The following is a 20460-nucleotide window of genomic DNA, read 5'->3' as shown; positions in this document are numbered from 1 at the left end:
CATAAGTAGATGTATCGAATCTCCTGTACGCTGGAGCATGCCACGGCCCTTTCTTCACCATGATTTTTGGTGTCCTGTAACTACCGGAATATCTGACTACGCCTTGTAAGTAGCACCAAAGACTACACGCACGCACGCATTCGTGATCATAGGCTAACTAATTATCAACATAACAGGCCAAACACTTGAGGTGGATGGTGCATCGATTGGTTGCATGCAATTTGTTTGCTGGGAAGGGTGTCTCCACTGTATGGCTTTCTTGCTCTCGGCCGTTTTCACTGTTGAGCTGGGTGCTGCATCTGATGCCCTACTGCTGTCTGAGGGACGACTACATGCATCGAGCCTTCCCTATTATGTGTGTTATGTGTCCGCACCCCTATCGAGTCTTCCATATTATGCCCGCACACCCTCTACTAAGTAGATGCTAGATTAAGCATGTCTTCATCTACTATACTATAAAAGAATATGGCCCGAAAATGTTTTGCTAAACCGGCCTAATCCTACATCCGGCCCTGACCATGGGGGAGACTCATTGGCCAAATAACGAGCGAGAAGCTAAGATAGTTCGAACTGCGATTGTAGGCCACTCGGTGTAGCAAGACGAGGCGTCTACCACTAGACTACCTCGCTCACACAACTGTCAAAGGCCGGGAAGTAATACTTAAGGGAGTGAGGGCAAAGTGAGCTAGCTAGCTAGGGGGACACCTAACCCTGCAATCACAATCTACCACGAACCCACTGGCCGCCCTCTTGTATCCTATAAGTTATTATTTCAACCACTGTTATTATTGTTTAAATAGTGTGCACCACGATTTGTATATGTTATAACTTGACCCAACTTTACTGCCAGCCTGTATATGAATAATCAAGTCGCTTCTGAAAAACCAACTCTAGTCAGACACATATCTAGTACGGACTGATTGTTTGTATAAGTACCTATACTCTACAAAACATACACCACTACCTAAGCACGCCGTATATAGAGCCCCACGTACGTGTAGTGTAATACGTCTACCCCCCCCCCCCCCCTTTTTTTTTTCCCCTCCTGCGTGCCTCCAAAGCACACCCACCCAGCTCCAAAGGCCCCAACCGGACCCCCAAAACCCAAATCAGACCCAGACCCGACGATACAAACAAAGCAAGAAACACCAAGAATAAGAAACAGACAAAACAAATGGGATACGTAGATAGAAAGAACTGTACACGCCGCTGTTACTACATGTACCGCTACAATGCACAGCATTCCATTCAAAAAAAGAAAAAACCCGCCCCCCAAATCCTAAAACCCGCCCCCCAAATCCTAAAACCCGCCCCCCAAATCCTAAAACCCGCAAACCCAGACGCCGGACATGAACATTCGTTACTGAGCCACCACATATTGCTATGTAGCCCAGACAGACACAAAACAGAAAAGCAGACAGTACAACCCACAACCACCACTTCCCCCCTCCGCCGTCAAACAAACTTCCTTCTCTTCACCCCCGCCGGACCACCGGCACCCACGCTCTCCGCCGTCGACGCGCGCTTCGCCAAGTCCTCTGGCAGCCGCTGAACGAACCTCCTCTGCCTCTTTGCCGTGCTCTGCGGGCACTCGACGGTGTCCTCCTCGTCGGCGCTGTGTTTGGCCGCCTTGACCTCTGAGTAGAAGCTGCGGGTGGGGATGTGTGGGGTGGTTGGGTTCTTGGGTGTGCGAGCAGCGGACTCGGCGGTAGCGCGTTTGCGCGATTTGTTGGCCTCGGGGTGGGGGTTGGGGGCGGGAGCTGTGGGAGCGTGCTGCGAGGTGATGTTGGCAGAGGGTTTGGGGGTGGGGTTGGTTGGTTTGACTTCTGGCTCCGAGGCTTGTGTGGTAGGAGTGGCTTTTTGTGAAGTTGTAGTTGTAGTAGTCTTGGGAGCGTCGTGAATCTTCTTCTCCTCTTCTTCTGTGGTGACCTTTGCACTCAAAGGTTTGGACTTTTCCTCGACTGTGTCGTCCTCAGCTTCAACAGGAACGACAAGCTCGTTCGTGAAAGGACGGTTTCCACGGCGCTTAGGAGCAGGACGAGTCTCTGGAAGACGGTCCCTGATGTAATCTGGATACGGCGCAAACTCGACATGATCAATGTCCTCCTCGTCATCTGTCTCCTCCCCCTCAAGCTGCTGGCGTCTCCAGTACCTCTTCTCGATGTAGTAGTTCCTGTTCCTCTTCATGCCCTTCGCCGACATTTCTTCATAGCCAGCATACTCCGGCCGCTCGTGTTTGCCCAGCCTTGAAGTGAGCTGTGCGAGCTCCGCGGCGGTTGGTGGGGTTCTGCGGGAGAATGCGGGCGGTTTTTCGGCGGCGACGGCGACTGGAGAGCGGAACTTGACTTTCTTGGGGCCGGATACGCCGTCGGTGGCGGGGTCGGGGTCGGTGGTGATGGGGCCAGGGGAGCGCCCGCGGCGACGTCGCGGCTCGGTGGGAGGTGGTTCGGTAGTTTTGGCGTTGGCTTGGTTCTTGGGGGAGATTTCGATGCCGGCAATGAGGGCGGCGGCTTCGGCGTCGGCGAGGACCTGTGCGGCGCGTTTGTTGTCTTTGGGGGGTTAGCTGTCGGCTACAGTAGAGGTCTACGCGGCGTTAATAGGAACTTACAGTCTTCTAGTTTATCGGCGACGTTAAGTTTAGTCCCAATGTTTTTGAGATAGCGAACGTGGCCTCGGAGGTTGGACACATGCGCCTCTGTGATGTCGGTCCACGGGATTTCTTCCGCGCAATCCATGCTGTCAGAGCTCGAGGTGGTGGTGGTGGCAGTATCTGTATCGCTAGAGCTTGGGTGAGGTGGAAAGACAGAGCCCCAGATTCCTCTAAAGGCAGCGCCAAAGATGTAAGCCATGGGTGAAAAAGAAAAGATGAATTGAGGTGATGATGCGCTGGCGGGACCGTGGCCTCTGCACAGAAAGTGGGGAAATAGAAAGGGTTGTTAAGGAGGAAAGGAAGCAGAGATCGAGAGCTGCGCACAGTTGTCCACGGCAACAAGATGGGGCAGCAACAACAGCAGCAGCAGAGGGAGGGGTAAGGTAAGCACAAACACACCAATTAGACGAGGAAAGGTAAGGGACGCTGGGTGGAGTGGCAGCAAACGCGACAAAAGTGATTTGTCGGTTAGATTGGAAGCAAGTTAATCCAGTGGTTTATTGATCCTGGAACGATTGAGGACGCGCTGAGAGAAATGGGTGGACAGAGATTTTCTTGTAGGGCGAGGAGATGGGGGAGATGGGGAAACTTAGACACGAGACGGGATGACGTTCAGTGAGGCTCTACGAACCCTATCTATCGATAGCTGGACCTGTTCCTGTGCGGTCTTGGCAACGCTCTTAGCCAATAGTTAAACGCCACCCGGGGTCGGCAACGTTGTTTATCCTCCTGTGTTTTTGTTTTTCACTTCCGTCGGAACATCCCGAAATATTTTTTTTTGATTACGTAGCTTGAAGTTGAAGTTGACAGGAAAGACTGGTTCAGTGTTCGAGCGTCTGTCCGTCTTATCAGCGCTAGCAACCAACGTCGTTAACCCGCCCACCTTTATTTGGCCAACTTTAAGGTAATGTATCTAATCAAACAAGCTTGAACGCATTGAAATTGCAAAGTATATGTATGAGCTGGTGTCTAAACTATTGCGGCACTCTTGCGCGAGATGCATTTATCAGGAAGCAGAGGGGATAATATAATGTGTGTGGAGAAGCAACACAGATGACTGCCACGAGTGATATATTGTGACTAACGACATTAATCAAATCTTAGATCATAGTCCCAAGGTAACTCACCCGAAGAAAAGAAGAAAGATAATCTCCCAGGGCTGCAAAAATCCTAATACATTTAATACTAGCAAAATCTAACCATTCGAGTTCAGTAATATAACATAGACCACTCAGTATCCGACCTCTGATGCTACAACTAGAGACACTGATACAAGAAAAAATTGTGGTTATGCATATGATACTCAAAAGAATGCCTAAAACCACTTCCTTAGGAACTCTTTGGAACCCCCACCGCAGTGCTCTTCCTTCCAATTTTTAATATATCATTACAGGTTGTGTCGGAGGCCATCTAAACAGCATCTTCCATACTGTCGTACAGGATACGTAACTGTCCATCTACGTATGCTACAACTGTGGACTTATGGCGAGGAATAGGGTGACAACCTGTCCTCAATTATGTCGTAGAAAGTTAGCTAGAAACCCTACTAGACCTCTTAATATCATCATCGTCTCTTCAATCATCAAATAGTTCGGTTCTGCTACTGCCATTGGAACACGCACTGCCTTACAATACTCGGCGGATTCATCTTTTGTATTTTTGGTTTAATATCCTAATACTTACAACCGTACCTCTACCGCTACTTTTGACTGAGGTTTTCAACGCAGAAGGCATGAGTTATCCCATAGAATTGAGCTTTGGTGTGAGAGGACGCTTGAGTCTAGATCTAATCACAGTTATCGACCATTGCAAGCTTTCCGCTTCCTTCGGGGGAATATCAACTCAACAAATCGTGACACAGAACGTTAAGTGATGAATTCAAAACGATACGCGTACAACATATACTAATTAATTTTTTTTCTATGTCACAAACCCTGAGTAAAGAGCTGCACCCCTGATCGAAGTGCTCGGGGTTCCTGAGTGTTAGTATCATGATCAGAGATCTTTGCAATGCCGTGATTGGGTTTTGCATCACTCCTATATATGGTATGGTACATATATGCACACATATTTCCTCTACTGCAAGCACCTTAACGCATCTCCACCAAACTCCCTCACCACACTTCCCTCATCCTCTAAAAACTCCTTCAGAAACCCTCTAACTTCCTCCAACTCCTTCCCGCTCACCTTCATCAACACAAACCCCCTCACACTCGTCGCCGTCCACAACACCTCCCACTTCCTCTTCTCCGCCTCATCCTCACTCACCTTGACCGCAAACCCCTTACCGCCAATCCTCGGCTCATCCGTGTAACGCTGCAGCGCCCACTCGGCCAAGCCGGCGAACCGAGGACCCCTCACAATCACCGTCGCCACACACGAGAACCCGTCCATCCTCCCACAAAGACTCTCGCCGCCCAGCGCCTCGCTGTCGAGCACCAATGCGTCTCGCAGTAGCAACCGACGGCGCCCAGAAGCCGTGGTGGTGTAGATCTCGTTCCTGCTCTCGAAGCGTGCCAAGTCCCAGCGCTCGCCGCGGGCCGTGCGGCCCTCGCTAACCCAGTCTAGGAGGACGAAGCTTGCCGTATCGTCGGGCGGGAGGTTGACGATCTGGTGCTGTGTGTAGTAGCTGTCTGCGAATGGCTGGATGGGGTCGGGGAGCAGCAGGAGTGCCGAGGACGGGTGAAGCGTTATCGTGAGGGTTTGGGAGGTGTGGTGGCTAGGGTGTTTGCGCTTGAAGATCTTGGTGCTGCCTTTGTTGGATCAGCGGTGGACTTGGGTTCGGGACATGGCGGGCTGACCCTGGGTTAGGAGGCACAGCTTTGCGTGCTCTTCGAGGAGGATCTTGAGGTTGATTTTGTCGTCTGATACGAGTCCGCCGCCATAGGATAGGAGGAAGACGGTGAGGTACGGAGCTGCCGGGGGTGAGGTGGAGATTAGCTTTAGCGGATACACAAATTCGAGTGATGGTAGAACGAAGCGAGATGGAGGAAGAAGTCGGGCATGGATGAAGCCGTCCCCAGGGCTCACAGAGTCAGCCATCGAATCGAAGAGGATTGTGAGATTATATATTGTAGTATTCTGGGCGGAGAGGGGCATCCATCTGTGGAGGGGTGAATTGGAGCCCTCTTATCGTGTGGTCACGTGCGGCGATATTGCATGATGTGCGAGTGATTGCCGGTGACTGCCATTCCCGATTCCGCAGCTTTAAAAATACATGAAAGCCGGCGATAGCTTTCTCACAGGTTTTTATATGGCCAATCACAAACCTCAGACAATAATCAAATCCTCTGATTCAATAATCGAATTCCATCTCGCCGGTGCATTGCAGCGGCCATCGATCACCATCGCACATCACACATCACACACCCTCGCACCCCCCGTCACGTCGTCTGCCTGCCATCGCTCCTCCACCCACGCGCCAGCACCCACCGACAAACAACACCACACACAACCCAATCCCCCCCCCCCCCCCCCCCACCCCAATTCCCCAATCCACTCCACGCCCCCCAGCTATTCCCGCACATATATACACACAAGTCGACCACGGCCATTCTCCCCACCACCTGCTCGATGCCAGCACGCATCGCTTCGAATCCCCCGGACGCGATGGACACCAGCGACGACGCCGTCTCCGTCGCGCACAACGACGACGCGTCAACCACCAACAAGAACGGCGCGTCCGCGGCCGCAGCGCCAGACACAGGCAGCCGCAGGCGCTCCACAAGAGTGGTCAAGAAGCCCACGCTGCTGGCTACGCAGCAGGCTGCGGAGCGGCCGAAGCGGAAGCGGCCCGTCAGGGAGGAGTCCTCGTCGGAAGATGAGGGCGAAGACGACAGTGGGGATGAGGGCGAGGGCCAGGAGAAGGACGACGACGAGGAGGAGGCGGTGGAGGAGGAGGAAGAAGTAGTAGTAGCGGAGAAGGAGAAGGCAAAGCCGAAGTCGAAGGCGAAAGCGAAAGCGAAGCCGAAGCCGAAACCGAAAGAGCCGGAACCCGAGAAGGAGGCTAGTGGGGCTGAAGAAGATGAAGAAGCTGAAGATGAGGACGAAGAGGAGGAGGACGATGACGAGGAGAGCAGCAGCGAGGAGGAGTCCTCGGAGGGGGAGCCGGATGAAGAGGAGATCAAGGAGAGGCGGAAGAAGAATGCTGCTGCCCGCGCACGGAAGGGGCAGACACGGGCTGCGGAGTCCGGGGCGAAGAAGCCGCCCGCGAAGAAGACCAGGACTGCTACGGGCGCTGTGGCCGCGACGCCCGTGAAGCGGTCGAACGGGCGGAAGAGGAGCGGGGGGAGGTCGAAGGGTAAAGGAAAAGCTAGAGTTGCCAATGGGGATGGGGAGGAGGGTGAAGAGGGCGAGGCGGGAGAGGTCGAGCACAATGCTCTGTTTGGTAAGTTTTTACTTTTACGACGGCCCGATTGCACGGCTGGCTCTTTTGTCTTTGAGTGCTTAATGGCTGATTTGTTTGAGGCAGACTCTGTGTTTAACGGCGACGAAGATCATGATGATGTCGCGCAGTCATGGACCGTGAAATACGAGGGCGACAACACAGAGGCAATGAAAGACATGGTCAATTTGATCCTCAAGGTAAGATTCTATTCTGGAGATATATCTAAACAACTGCTAACCACCCACCGCAGTGCTGTGGCTGCGAAAAAACCGTCACAAACTACGACATTGAAGACCAAGACTCAGCAGCCGAGACCTTATCCCAGATCCAAGAAGCCTTCCAGCGGCAGAGACACGCCGACTACCCCCTGACCTCAAAGAAGCCCGAGTTCCGTCGGTTCCGCCAAAACCTCTCGTCATTCCTCCACTCGCTCATGTCCACATTTGCCGCGCGCGATATCCTGTACACCGACCCCGCGCTCATCGAGAACTTCCAGGTCTGGATCGCGGCCATGTCCTCGTCCACGCTGCGACAGTTCCGCCACACGAGCACCGTTTTCGCCCTCGACATTGTGTCCAGCCTCGCCACGATAGCCGCGGAGGCCAGGAAGGCGAACAGCACCACAAACCGCCAGTTCGAGGCCGAGGGAAAGAAGGGGAAGCGCAACGAAGGCAGGATCACAGCGCTGGAAACCAAGCTAAAGGAGGGCGAAGAGCGAAGAGAAGTCACAGAAAACATAATCAAGGACATCTTCGACACCGTGTTCGTCCATCGATACCGTGACATCGACCCCAAGATCCGCTCCGACTGTGTCCGCGAGCTCGGATCGTGGATTCTCACTCTGCCGGACGTCTTCTTCGATGGGTCCTATCTCCGTTACCTGGGCTGGGTGCTCTCGGACACCGTTCCAGGAACCCGTCTAGAGGTCGTCAAGGCGCTCACAAAGCTCTTCAAAAAAAAGGACTCCGTATCCGGCCTCCGCCACTTTACCGAACGCTTCCGGCCCCGTCTCGTCGAGATGGCAACCCGTGACGCCGACGCTAGCGTCCGCGCTGCCACTGTCGAGCTCCTCGATGTGGTCCGCGAAGTCGGGTATCTTGAACCTGCAGACATCGACACCGTTGGCCGCCTCCTCTTCGATTCTGAGCCGAAGGTGCGTCGCGCAGTCGTCGGTTTCTTTGTCGAGAACATTGGCGATCTGTACGAAGAGAAGCTCGAAGAGCTCGGCGGCGAAGACGCTGTCCTCGAAGCTCTCGGCGACGACTCGGACGAGAACTTTGAGGGCCCCACGCTGTCGTGGATCAAGCTGAAGTGTCTTGTCGAGGTGCTTGCAAACTACGATCTTGAAGACGGGGCTGCGGATGAAGACGCGGACGCGGCTGCGCAGGGCATTGAGAAGAGTGCGCTCAAGATTGGGGATGCGGAGAGTAGGTTTTCGCTTGCGGGGAGTGTTCTCTGGGAGGCCTTTGACGAGGTTGGCGATTGGGAGGGAGTGGCGAAGTATCTCTTGTATGACCACAGCGAGGGCGCGCGGGTCGAGGAAGGGAGCGACGAGGAAGATCTCGAGAAGAAGATCAAGGCGATGGTCGCGCTCGAGGCGAGAGAAGAGGCCATATTACTGCAGCTCCTCAATGCCAGCGTCGCCGCCAACATCGCCGAGGGAGGCGAGGGCGGGAAGAAGAGGGGCGCCGCCAAAGTAAGTAGAATATATATCCGAATATCGATCATTGACCTGTACTGTACTAACAAACCACGCTAGCGCACTGCAAAGGAAATCGAAAAGCACACCGAGACAGTGTCTCGCAACCTCATGATGCTCATTCCCCCGCTCCTCAAGAAGTTTGGGCCAGTCCCAGACGCGGCGTCTTCGGTTCTGCGTCTCGAGCAGCTCATGAAGCTCGATGTCTTCCAGGAGCTCCGACAGTCAACTGCCTACGCATCACTGCTTGACGACATCAACCGCCAGTTCCTGACTCACGCGGATGAGTCCGTCCTCAAAGAAGCCTCTGCGGCCCTCCTGCACGCAAAGACATTCGAGGAGCTCGACGAAGTGACGGACCAAAAAGTCGGCCAGCTGAAAGACGAGACCGTCACTGCGCTGGTTAACGCAGTCCGCGGCAAGGACCTCGGCAAGGGCAAGTTCAGCGACGCCAGCTTGACAGAGCTGATCAACACGGTGCGAAGACTCGAGTACATCGCGTCCATCACCAACTGCGTGGAGATCATGGAGACGCCGCCCGCGACGTCCGCAAAGGGCAAATCCAAGACCGCAGACCTCAAGCCGATCGAGGTGCTGATGGCGCTTCTCCAGCGCGGCGGCAGCGTCGACGAGCTGGAGGAGGAGCTGATCATCCGCACCATGAAGACGCTCGAGTACTACTTCATGTGGAAGGTCAGTTCCATCAACGAGATCGAGGACCTCGCAGACCTGGACATCGACGACCTCATGGCCCGCCGCAACGGGATCATGGAGCGTATCGGCGGCATCATCAAGAACCGCGGCAAGGTGGACCCTGTCAAGATCACGGCCGCAACAACAATAATGGGCCTCGCAACGCTCTTCATCGCCGCCGCCGCCAGGAACAAGAAGAAGAAGCCCGCCGCAGAAGGCGAAGACGGCGTCGTCGGCGACGCAGCCGAGGAAATCGCCGTGAAGCTCTCAGCGCTGGGCCGGAAGCTCGACTCGACGCTGGAGGAGGAGATGCTGAAGGTGTTTGACGCGCTCGAGAAGACGTTCGCAAAGTCGTCCGGCAGGGCGCTTGAGCCCGACGAACACGCTGCCCCTGAAGACGTGGACGACGCGGACACGGAGGCCGACGATGCTGAAAAGAGCGAGGCCGACGAGAGCGCCGTGCTGTTGCATGAGCAGCGGCTCTGCGAGTTTACGGGGAAGCTTGTTCTCGCCGTGCTTGCGGGCGCCGTCGACGAGAAGGTGTTCAAGAAGCGGCTCGACAGGAATGTAAGCAAGCTGGGGCCGAACTACCGCGAGATTGTTGCGCACCTGAATATTGGCGAGGAGGAGGTGAAGAAGGTGCCCGGGAAGCGCGGGCGGAAGCCGCGGCCGTATCCGGGCGAGATTATCAATTACAGCGAGGACGAGGAGGAGGGTGAGGGTGAGCATGAGGAGGGGGGCGAGGAGCATGCTGAAGCTGAGGCTGAGGCGGGGGCGGAGGCGAAGGGTGAGGGCGATAAGAAGAAGAAGGACCAAGCTGATGAGGAGGAGGAAGACGAGGAGGAGGAGGAGGAGGAACATCATGATGAGAATGCCGAACCCGAGGACGAGGAGAAGGAGCCGGAGGTTGAGAGCGATAATGAGTCGGAGCCGGATCCAGAGGTCGAGGTGCCCCCGGATGAAGATGAGGAAATGGCTGATGTGTAATTAACGACGAGGAGCATGCGAGGAAAAGGAAGGAAGGGTAATATTCTTTTCATTTTCGTTATGGATGGCTTCTTTTTTTCTCGGGGGAGGCTGTTTTGTTTGTCTTTCTCTCTTCCATTTTTTTTTTTTTTATTCTGTACCTTTTTTTCTATTTGTTAAAAATCCGGTGTTGGCTTTTTTTTCTTTCTTTCTTTTGTGGTTTCCTCTACTACTACTACTACTACTACTACTACTACTTCTTCATTCGTGCATGTTACACTATTGTGGTTCCCGTTGCAATTGTTCACATCTGCTCTGCGGCTTTATCATATCGTTTCTCTCTACCTCTCTACCTACGCTCTTCCTAGCTGTCTGTACTCTATCCATAGCTAGCCAGCTAGCTGTGCTAGTTTCCTTATTTATCTTATCTCATTGCAGCTCTTTCTGGTATCCTTCAGCGGGGGGGGGTTGGGATAGAGGGTAAGGGGGTTTTGGAGGGTGAGGTGTGGAGGGTGGGGAGAAGTAGAGGGGGGGTCGTTCAGGTGCTGGTAGGTGGTAGTGGTAGTACTTAATGGCAGAAGCCTAGGTGTGGGATGTGTATTTGTTTTTGTCTTTGTCTTTGTCTTTGCTCATTGCGTTAGCTATAGATACTTTTTGTAGCTCTGTTTTTTATTTTTTATTTTATATGACTTGGGAGGAGGAGGATGGATGGATGGTGGATGGTGGAAGGAAGGGGGGAAGGAAGGGTGGATGGTGGATGTAAATAAAGCTTTTATGAAGATGAATGGTATGGCTTTCTTGATCTCTAGAATATGAGGTGTGTGAATGGGGTTTTGTATGTACTGTACTCTTGTGGGAAGTGTATGTAGGCACTGTATTTACCTCTTCATTTCAATGTTAGTGATAGCTCAGCTTGCAGTGTAGACAAGTCTAGATCTAGACTACCAGAATGTGAAGCTCCTACGCGACTAGGCTTCATCCGTTTACCAAGCTTGGCACACAACCATCACATGTTTATGGGTTAGGGTTACATCTCCTTGGCAACATCCAACTACACCAACCACCACTCCCAACAACCTGTTTACCAGCGGTCTTCACAACTCCATAAGTGTAGTGAGCAAAGTACTATCAGGCCTCGAGCCCACAGTCCAGGCCAGAATCTAGGTACCCTCAACTCCCCATCTACACTAGGCACGGCCGCACAATAATAATAATCATTCTGATCATATCAGGCTCGTACTAGTAGTGTCATGCTGAAGATATCCACGGGCCCGGGGCATGTGCCCTGCAGGGATCGACGCGACGGACCTGCATCAGGAACGTTGAAGAGAGACATCCATCAAGGGGACGGGGCGGAGAGAACTCACACTCCGCTGCAAAAACTCATGACGTATCACTCCGCGATATCACACGGACGTCGCACCGGCGGGAAAATGGGCCATATATATATATATACTCGCCGTAGTAGTAGTAGTACTATCACGCGGAAAAATGGGAACGGAGGAAGCAGAATCATTCATAACGGGCTATGAGTCCTCCTTTGAGCGTCGAGTGGATACGCACTTCTGGTGGACATGTAGTGGACGAAACTGAAGCTTCCCTCACCCTCCTCCAGAGATAAATACATAGTTACTCGACCAGCTTGAGGGGAATACCATCAATAATCAATAATATAAACATCGATATCAGGCTCTACTTTTCACCAAACACACCATGGGGCTCGCCAGCGGGGCAACTCCGACTTCCAGTCCAAACGCAAACAGCACCCACGACGGGGCGGACTACATCAACCTCCCACCGGCCATCGCGCGGACCCTCAGCTTCCGCTCCGTCTCCCGCACGCCCAGGAACAGCTCGCAGTTCCCGTTTCCATACGTGGTGGATGTGCAAGCCGGAAATGTCTACCAGGAGTCGACCGCAACTGTTAATCGGACGTCGTCTTTGGCTACGATCAGGCAGTCCATGGCCTACTTGCAGTCGTTTGATGATCCGCCTTTGACACCGGGCGGTGTGAATTGGATGCTGCAGCAACAGCAGCTTCAACTCCAGCAACAGCAACAGCAGCAGCAGCAACAGCAGCAGCAGCAGCCCGGGCAGGATGGTTTTGTCGGTACGCCGGTTGTGGAGCTGCCAGGCCCAATATTCAATCGAGGCTTCTCGCTGGCGGGCATCGCCCCCATCAGCACGCAAACCGCCGCGAAGCCCGAGGAGTCGCAGAACCCAACACTCAGCCGGGAGTCCTCACAGTCCTCTGGCAAATCACCCGGTTCCATGAACTCCATCCCCGAACGGCCCGAACGGCCCCCAACGAACCGGCAGCCCTCGCAGGCAACAATCACGCAGGCCTCCTTCAACGCCTCCGCAGCGACTCGGGACCACCCGCACCCCTCCCCACCGCCGCTGATGCGGAAGGAGTCGCAGACCACGATCAAGCTGCACCCGGTCCCCGAGGACGCCTACAGCCCATCGATCCCGTCGACCACCACCCCCGACGAACCGCACCTGCACTTCCCCCCGCCGTCGCCGCACGCACACAGAGCGCACCACCACCACCAGCACCACCACCACCAGCCGAAATCCAGCATCTACGACACCACGGGCAGCAGCTTCTCGTGGTCGACAGCCTCGCACGAGCCCGACCCGCGCTACGACCGGCTGCTGTTCGACTACCGCGTGATCGCGCAGTCGATGCACGCCTACCGGCACATCTCCATCTTCCGCCGCTTCGGGCGGCTGTCGATGGCGAACCTGCTGTACTACCAGGACGAGCTGACGTGCATTGAGCGTGCGCTGTCGCACGTGGACATGGAGGAGACGCGGTGGGCGCAGACGGGCGTGAGCGAGAGCGATAGCGAGAAGCAGGAGCTGCGCGAGACAAGGATAAAGCTTATGAAGATGCTGCAGGACAAACTGAAGAGCTACTGTTCGCCTCCCCACCTCCCCTTACTGTGCTTCTCTTGCGTGGAGCTGCCAACTAACGTAATATGGGCATGTGTACAGACGAAGCGCTCCTCCTGCAAGAGCAGATCTTCACCTCCCTCGACCCCCCCCGCCCCATCGACAGCCGGCTCCTAGCAGCACTCGAAGACCCCTCCTCCTCCCCCTCCGACTCCAACCCATTCACGGGCGCGCCCAACAGCGACGACCTCATCGCACTCGGCCTCGGCGGGCGCGACTCGCTCGAAAAGCTCGTCGGGCGCCTCGTGCCCGCGCTGTTCCCGCACCGCAACCCCAGCGTCGAAGACGTGCGCCACCGCAACCTCTCGCAGAAGGACATGGCATCGATCCTGTCGCCGTTCACGCGGCGCATCACGCGGCTGATCATTGCGCTGGCCACCACGGCGCTGATGCTCGGCCCCATGGTCATCCTGCAGTTTGTCACCAGCGCGACGTGGAAGCTTGTGTGCATCAGTCTGTTTACGGTTGTGCTGGCGCTGCTGGTCGCGCTGGCGACGAGGGGACGCGGAGAGGCCATCGTCATGGTCGTGGCCGCGTATGCCGCGGTGTTGGTCGTGTTTGTGCAGGGGAATCAGGGATGTGGGGGGGTGGTGGCCACGATTGGTGCTGGGGGTGCGGGGGGTGGGTGAGGAGGAGGAGGAGGAGGAGGGGGAGGGGTGAGTGATAGTGTGTGCTTCTCTTTGTTTAGTGGGTTTAGTGGGGCAGGGAGGGAGGGATCTTACTGCAGTACTGCCAATCACGAATTTTTATATGAAATTGTATTTTAACGAGTGCTTCTATGTTTCGAACTGAAGTAATGATAAATAATAATGAATCACCAGACTACTACTATCACTATCCCCTCCAGCCTGAATCTACACTTGCGGCAAGGATTACACAGCAAGGGTAGCGGTTCTCAACGGTGCACAAAGTGCGCAGTCAGTGTCAATGATTGGGCTGCTCTCAGAGCACAACGGTATCACTGATCTCATTGTCACGCTAACAGTGTTACACGGCCCTAGTAGATGTAACATCACGTCGATGCCGTAGGCTGGTGATACCTTGTCACTCTAGTTCCTGATGACCTACATAGGTCGTATCGTTATTTGGGGGCCGTGGAATCAGGTTATGAGGATCATCTGTGAGAATGACCTCAGTGACCCGGTCCTACCAAAACCGTTATCAGTCTGACCCCAAGGCATCTAAACCGTTAGCACCAAAGTCGCTGATATGTAAGTACTAGGCCCAGGCTGGATCAGGCTCGACCTCGGCTAACTAGCAGCCGCCGTCTCGTGCACTTTGACGGGCCTGAAGCTCTACAAAATGATAGCACTGAGCACAAGCTACTGGCACGGTTGGAGGCACCTCAAGTGAGCAGCTCTGTGAGCACATGCAAGAAGCGAAGGTTTTCTTAATTCAATGATTAGGAGTTAACACGGCCTACAATAGGTACGATATGCACAGGAACAAGTCTCATTGGCGCCACACAAGAAGTCTACAGCCACATAAACTACGCCACAGAGGTCACGCGACAGTAACAAAAAAAAACGATTTGAAGACAGCAGGAGCCAGAGTGAAGAATACAGTTAGGGGAAAAGAGGATTTTACAGAAATAATGACGCCTTTCGAATGGGAACCTTTTAGACAAGAAGATAAATATAGAAACCATACCTGTAGAGAAGTTGAAACTTCTTTTTGGGCCGAGAGTTTCTTTCAACTACAGGATCTGAGCATGTGTGGTGACGATGATGTGATGTGTGATGACAGGAGTAGAAAAGTAATTCAGAAGAGGGTTTTGATGGGCAATTCGAGGATTTTTTTTCTCTCTCGCTGTGGGAAAAGGGATGGGAAAATATGGGCTTTAACAAAACGACAATACAGGAATTAAAAAAGATCTGGACATGCTAATGACAAGAGTGAGAAGATTTTTGAGGAAAACGAAAATCCGGATAAAAGAAGAAATCCACATAAGACATGGCACATTTAAAACTCCGAATCTCCTGTTGTCAATAAGGTTCATCCAAAGAATTCGATGACATGACCACATTCCTTGTTTCATCCATTCATATTCCCCAAATTTCCCCGAAAAAAAGAACAAAGCTCATCCCAAGAATCAAACCCCATTCAGACAAAACGAGAGTATTGCTTAAGACCAAATGAATTGCCCTATGTGCCTTTCCATTTCATTGTGATTTTATTTAGTGTAATCAGACATTTACATGTCCATAGAATCACCGTTGGCAAAGTTGAAACCACCCGCCTGCGGCTGAGCACCAAAAGCAAATGTTCCAGTAGCGCCATCCTGTTGGGCTGCAGGCGCAAGACCCTGGATCTCACCACCAGCTTCATCATCCTCATCCTGGAAGTACTTCTCGATAATGTTGTATGCCTTCATGTAGATCTCTTCGTTCGCGTTGTTCTGGCAAGCGTGGATACGCTCCATACCACCGGCTTCCTCAATGTACATAGCGTAGCGGTTGAGATTGTCGGTTTCGGCATTCTTGTCCATTTCTCCAACCTTAAGAATGTTCTCCAAGCCGTCAAGAGCAACCTGGATAATTTTGTTGTCCATGCATCCCAAAAGATCACAGAGAGGCCTGATGCATCCTTGTGAAACAAGGTATCTGATCTGCTCCGGCTTCTGGAGACCTCCGCTGGTTGCGTTAGAGATAGCCCAACAGGCTTCTTTGCGAGTCTTGAAATCGCCGTTGGAGAGAAGGTTAATTAGAGGAGGGATAATGTTGGCATCAATGACGGCTTGGATCTGGTTGGAGTTTCCAGCGGTGATGTTGGAGATTGTCCAGCAAGCCTCCTTGCGAATGCCATCTTTGGGGGAACCAAGAAGGGAAAGGAGGGCAGGGAGGGCACCGCAGTTAATAATGACCTGAGTTTGGACATCATCACCGGTAACAATGTTACCAACAGAGCGGAGAGCAGGAGTCTGAACAGATGTGGATGCATGCATCAGAAGCTCTACAAGACGGCGAGGGATACCGGCCTCAATGACAGCCTGGATCTTGTCATTGGAGCCGTCAGAAAGGTAAGAGATAGCCCAGCAAGCATCAATCAAAACCTCGTCGTCCAAAGAGTAGACTAATTTCGCCAAAACGGGCAGGGCGGGGAGGATCTGACCATATAATTAGCTTCATGCTACTTTACTGTCCGACGGGGTACACTTACAGTTGTCCAATCAGGCTGAGGGGTCTTTCCACGGCAGAAGTTACTCAAAGTCCAAGTAGCATTCCTCAACATGCTCAACTTGCGGCTATCACCCAATAGGTTCAATAGAGGTGGCAAGGCACCTGCAGAAAGAACATAATCTCTGCATTGCGGCGAGTCACCAGCAATGTTTCCCAACGCCCAAACAGCCTGCTCTCGAACATCTGGCTCGTGGCTTGACAATAGCTCAACAAAGATTGGGACAGCGCCAGCATCAATGACAACTTGTGTTTGGGTGGCGGATCCAGAGGCAATATTTGTGAGAGCCCATGCAGCCTCAAACTGAACAAGGGTGTGGGGAGAACGAAGGAATTCGACGAAGCGGGAGACAACACCACATTCGATGACCTTTTCAATTGGAGGATTACGCTCCTTTGACAAAAGTTTGCGGAATTTAGTTGTGGCCTGGATTTGCTGGTCAATCGATTCTGAAAAGACTCCGGCACACATTGAAGGGAGATCTTCGTTCAACTACCATTTATTATTAGCCATGTCAAATTTAGATACTTCTGCTGGTATGAGTAAAGAAAAATGAAGGTAAAAAATCCCCGAGGAACTAATCTGCATGACGCGACCAAAGAAACCTCTTCTTTCTTTATGACATCGGACTAGCTCGTGATACGCCAAGAAACATGGGCTATCACAACGTGAAGAAACGTAGAAACAAAAAAAGAAAACATAGAAAAGAGCAAGGGATGAAAGAAGAGTGGTAGACGAAATTTTTTGAACACGAACCTGAGACTCATTGCCACCTTCCTCATCACTCTCAGCTCCAGCTCCAGGAGCAGGGCTGGAAACAGCCATGTTTCTTCGTTTGGCCAAATTCTCCTCTCTCTTCTGCTTCCGAATCTCCACCTGCTGCTCCTCACGACGACGCCTCAACTCATCTGGCTTGAAGGTGCCCTTCGCCTTGAAGTTGCGCCTATGCTCGGGGATATAGCGATCAGCCATGGTTGATTATTTCTGTGCTGAGAGTTGTTTTTTGAGTTGTTTGTGTTGATGGTGGTTGTGATGGGGGATGGTGGGGTTGACGGGAGAAGATGAGGGGTGTGGTCGGTCGGTCAAGGGTGAACAAGGCCTTTCAGGATAAGCGATAACCAGACAGCGGGGTCTCTGAACCGGCAGCAAGCACAACTTTTAAATGCAGAGGAGAAGCGGGGCAGAATTATTTTTCTTCCTTCTGCTGCTATATGGAAAAAATGGAAAAGGAAGAACAAGGGGAGAGGCGGAAACTAAGGAGGAGGAGAAGAGGAAGAGAAGAAAAGAACTGAAAGGGGCGAGTCTAAGTACTAGTGGCAGGCAACAGCAGAGAAAAGGCAAGCAGCAGCAGTGCAACAACAACACAAGCGAACAAAGTGGAGAGCCAACAGTCTGTTAAACTTGGGTACGTACCGCCCGCGAGGTTCCCCCACCTGAACTTGTGTTGCAATCAATCCAATCACGTTTAGGCTTGGCACATTTCTAACCGCTTCCAACTCGCTCACGTGAATCTCAACTCCCATCTACATAACCTCACTCTGTTCATCTCATTCATCTCAGCTCGAAGAATTGCCATTCTGGCCCCAATCAAGAGAAATGTTTCCTCACCTGTTACATTTTTGCTGCTTTTATTGTTTCTATCTGTTGCTGCTACCCATGTTTGAGGCTGAACACCAACCAAACCAGCGACCGGTTAGGGTTGCCTCTAAGTGAGTACACACTCTATGAATGTGTGTACAAACCAAGCGTATTTATTAACATGTTGACTCATATTTCTTAAACTAATCTACAGGGAAGCATATATTGAGCACTAGTCACCTAGCAATACCTTAAACCCACCTGTCTTGTGCTGACCCCATTCTCGACAGTGATATTAGGAAGTCCAAGGTGTTTTTGGTCGAGCTCGAGCTTATTTGGAGACTGTATATATTCCCATCAGCAACAACGGCACCGATAGAAACCATTCTACAGAAGATCGACAACTTTCTTTTATGCAAGAAGTTTAGCCCGGATAACGGCGATATAACCTATACAGAATCCAACAGCGACATCCATCGCTACCCCAAAGGTCCCAAATCACATATGGGTGTCGATCTAGCAAAAGGTACCTGTGTGGCAACGTAACGAGGCCTCACCAGCTCGCTACCGCACTGTACAGCCTCTAATTGATGGGACAAATGGTTGAAAAATTTGTTCTGGGCCCTCGCCAAGGTTCTCCGAGCTTTAGGAAGATTTGGAGTTTATCCGTTGTGTGGTTCTTCAGACTAAGGATTTGGCTGTGCGGACGGTTTTGCTAGATCGATATTTTGTCAAAGAAATCATATTACCGGCCTCTCTATCTCTTTTTTTTTAAAAAAAATATCAGGCTACATCCCTTTACTAGCCACACGGGCTATAATCCATCGCCATTGAATAATCAGACGAAAGACATCCATATAAAACGTGTCTCAAGCATAAAACTCGTTCCCACCAATTTTGTACGAAGCTCCCTTCGAATAGCTCCTGGCACTTGGTTTGAATAGTTGCATTTACGGTTATAAGACTAAGTCAAGGCTTTATTAGTTAAGTACACATGATATCATACTTCATAGCAATGGTGCATATACAACCCAATCTAGGCATTGGGAATTAAGCACTGAATGTAGCCTGATCTGGGCCTGAATAAACTTTGAGAGATTTCTATCGGAATGTTAGTGTGGGGGTTGTCCTGTTACAAGCTTGTGAAACCACTCGGCCCAGGCCTGTGTACATATGTACGATGAATAGGTATCACTATTCACTATTCACTGCTAACACAAGCGCTAAGTGTTTAGGCAAGAGGAAAGAACCTAAATTTTACATTCAAATGAGGTAAATGGCTTTGAAGGCCTACCATCAATCCGGGCGCATTCTATCCATGCGAATCTATGCTCTATGATCGATCAACGCCGACAGTTCTATATTTGCTCAATCTCCAACCGAGCTTTTGCATATAAGTACGCACAAAGTACCACTGAATATTCCATAAGGTAAGTATCAACAGGAAATATCCAATCAGTATGGCTAGTATCAATAAAATGAATCACAATATTGATTTAAAAAAGAGATGCGGGAAAGTGTATGCAGATCGGTCCGACACGGTTATCTAATCTGATCGTAATCCGATACACTGCCAGTTTCACCCGGTCAGAATCTCAACATCTCTGTACCTTCTGCTAACGCCGAAGCTGATGTATGTACATGTAGGCAAGCTTCTGGCTTTGTGCGACCTACAAGAACGGTGGTATGTACTTAGGTACATGTAATTTAAGGCGGGGTAATGTCTCTGATGAGGATGTGACTTACGATACTGATAAACACGCCTTCTAGTTCTGAGCTATGCAGGGAGGGAACTTTCGGGACCTAGGTTCCCGTGAAGCTTTCCTTTTCCTTCCTTTTCCTTCTATAGATAACATTTAAGAGAAGCCAGATGAACGCTGCAGTCAGAGGTTCATAAGGAATCGTGTTCGTTACGAATAGGCCTAGGCTTTTCGGAACAACTCAAGCTTTCCTAACCAATGATTCCAGGAGGTAAATATCAGCCACAGAAAGGATTTCGCAATGTCGACAAATCCTTATCACCATGAGTTATATACACCATGGATAGTATTTCCCTTCTGCTATTGTAGGCCTTCAATATATGTGATGTAATTCTCGTGATTGGCTACTGCTTGCATGTGAGTTGATAGGGCCCCATATTACTTGTTTGAATCAAAGGACATCTTTCCGACGATATAAAATAGCTATTACGAGCTTCCTATCTTATGTAATACATTATTTTAGTACGAAGGGATCGACAAATTCTGCTAAAGGACGCCCGCAATACCCAACGTACAAGTTGGGGCTCTGCATTATCGTTATTGGTTCTTGTGACCTGTATTGAAAGGAACCAATCAATATCCCATTCGGTAA

At 51.6% G+C, this 20460-nt stretch overlaps 5 protein-coding genes across 5 annotated transcripts; 2 read left to right on the top strand and 3 right to left on the bottom strand.

Moving 5' to 3' along the window:
* Positions 1-1455: 1455 nt before the first annotated feature.
* Positions 1456-2849, bottom strand: H6S33_008620 (uncharacterized protein; the record flags this gene model as incomplete). The annotated part of the gene is made up of 2 exons (XM_044840091.1): positions 1456-2549; positions 2609-2849. The coding sequence occupies 2 exons, from the start codon at positions 2847-2849 to the stop codon at positions 1456-1458; spliced, it is 1335 nt and encodes a 444-aa protein (XP_044687734.1).
* Positions 2850-4726: 1877 nt separating this feature from the next.
* On the bottom strand, positions 4727-5692 carry H6S33_008619 (uncharacterized protein; the record flags this gene model as incomplete). The annotated part of the gene is made up of 2 exons (XM_044840090.1): positions 4727-5403; positions 5452-5692. 2 exons carry the CDS (start codon positions 5690-5692, stop codon positions 4727-4729), a joined length of 918 nt encoding a protein of 305 aa, XP_044687733.1.
* A 531-nt stretch (positions 5693-6223) lies between these two features.
* Positions 6224-10416, top strand: H6S33_008618 (uncharacterized protein; the record flags this gene model as incomplete). The annotated part of the gene is made up of 5 exons (XM_044840089.1): positions 6224-7037; positions 7122-7234; positions 7288-8733; positions 8797-8907; positions 8950-10416. The coding sequence occupies 5 exons, from the start codon at positions 6224-6226 to the stop codon at positions 10414-10416; spliced, it is 3951 nt and encodes a 1316-aa protein (XP_044687732.1).
* Positions 10417-12108: 1692 nt separating this feature from the next.
* On the top strand, positions 12109-14870 carry H6S33_008617 (uncharacterized protein; the record flags this gene model as incomplete). Its single annotated transcript, XM_044840088.1, has 5 exons — positions 12109-13318; positions 13396-13974; positions 14547-14564; positions 14647-14702; positions 14760-14870. 5 exons carry the CDS (start codon positions 12109-12111, stop codon positions 14868-14870), a joined length of 1974 nt encoding a protein of 657 aa, XP_044687731.1.
* Positions 14871-15547: 677 nt separating this feature from the next.
* On the bottom strand, positions 15548-17502 carry H6S33_008616 (uncharacterized protein; the record flags this gene model as incomplete). Its single annotated transcript, XM_044840087.1, has 3 exons — positions 15548-16459; positions 16513-17022; positions 17287-17502. 3 exons carry the CDS (start codon positions 17500-17502, stop codon positions 15548-15550), a joined length of 1638 nt encoding a protein of 545 aa, XP_044687730.1.
* Between the last annotated feature and the right edge of the window lie 2958 nt (positions 17503-20460).

The sequence above is a fragment of the Morchella sextelata genome (assembly GCF_020137385.1).
Source record: "Morchella sextelata strain SCLS chromosome Unknown scls_27, whole genome shotgun sequence".
Classification (NCBI taxonomy): Eukaryota; Fungi; Ascomycota; class Pezizomycetes; order Pezizales; family Morchellaceae; genus Morchella; species Morchella sextelata.
Note: the sequence above shows the minus strand (reverse complement) of the source record. Positions and strands in the feature narration are given on the sequence as shown.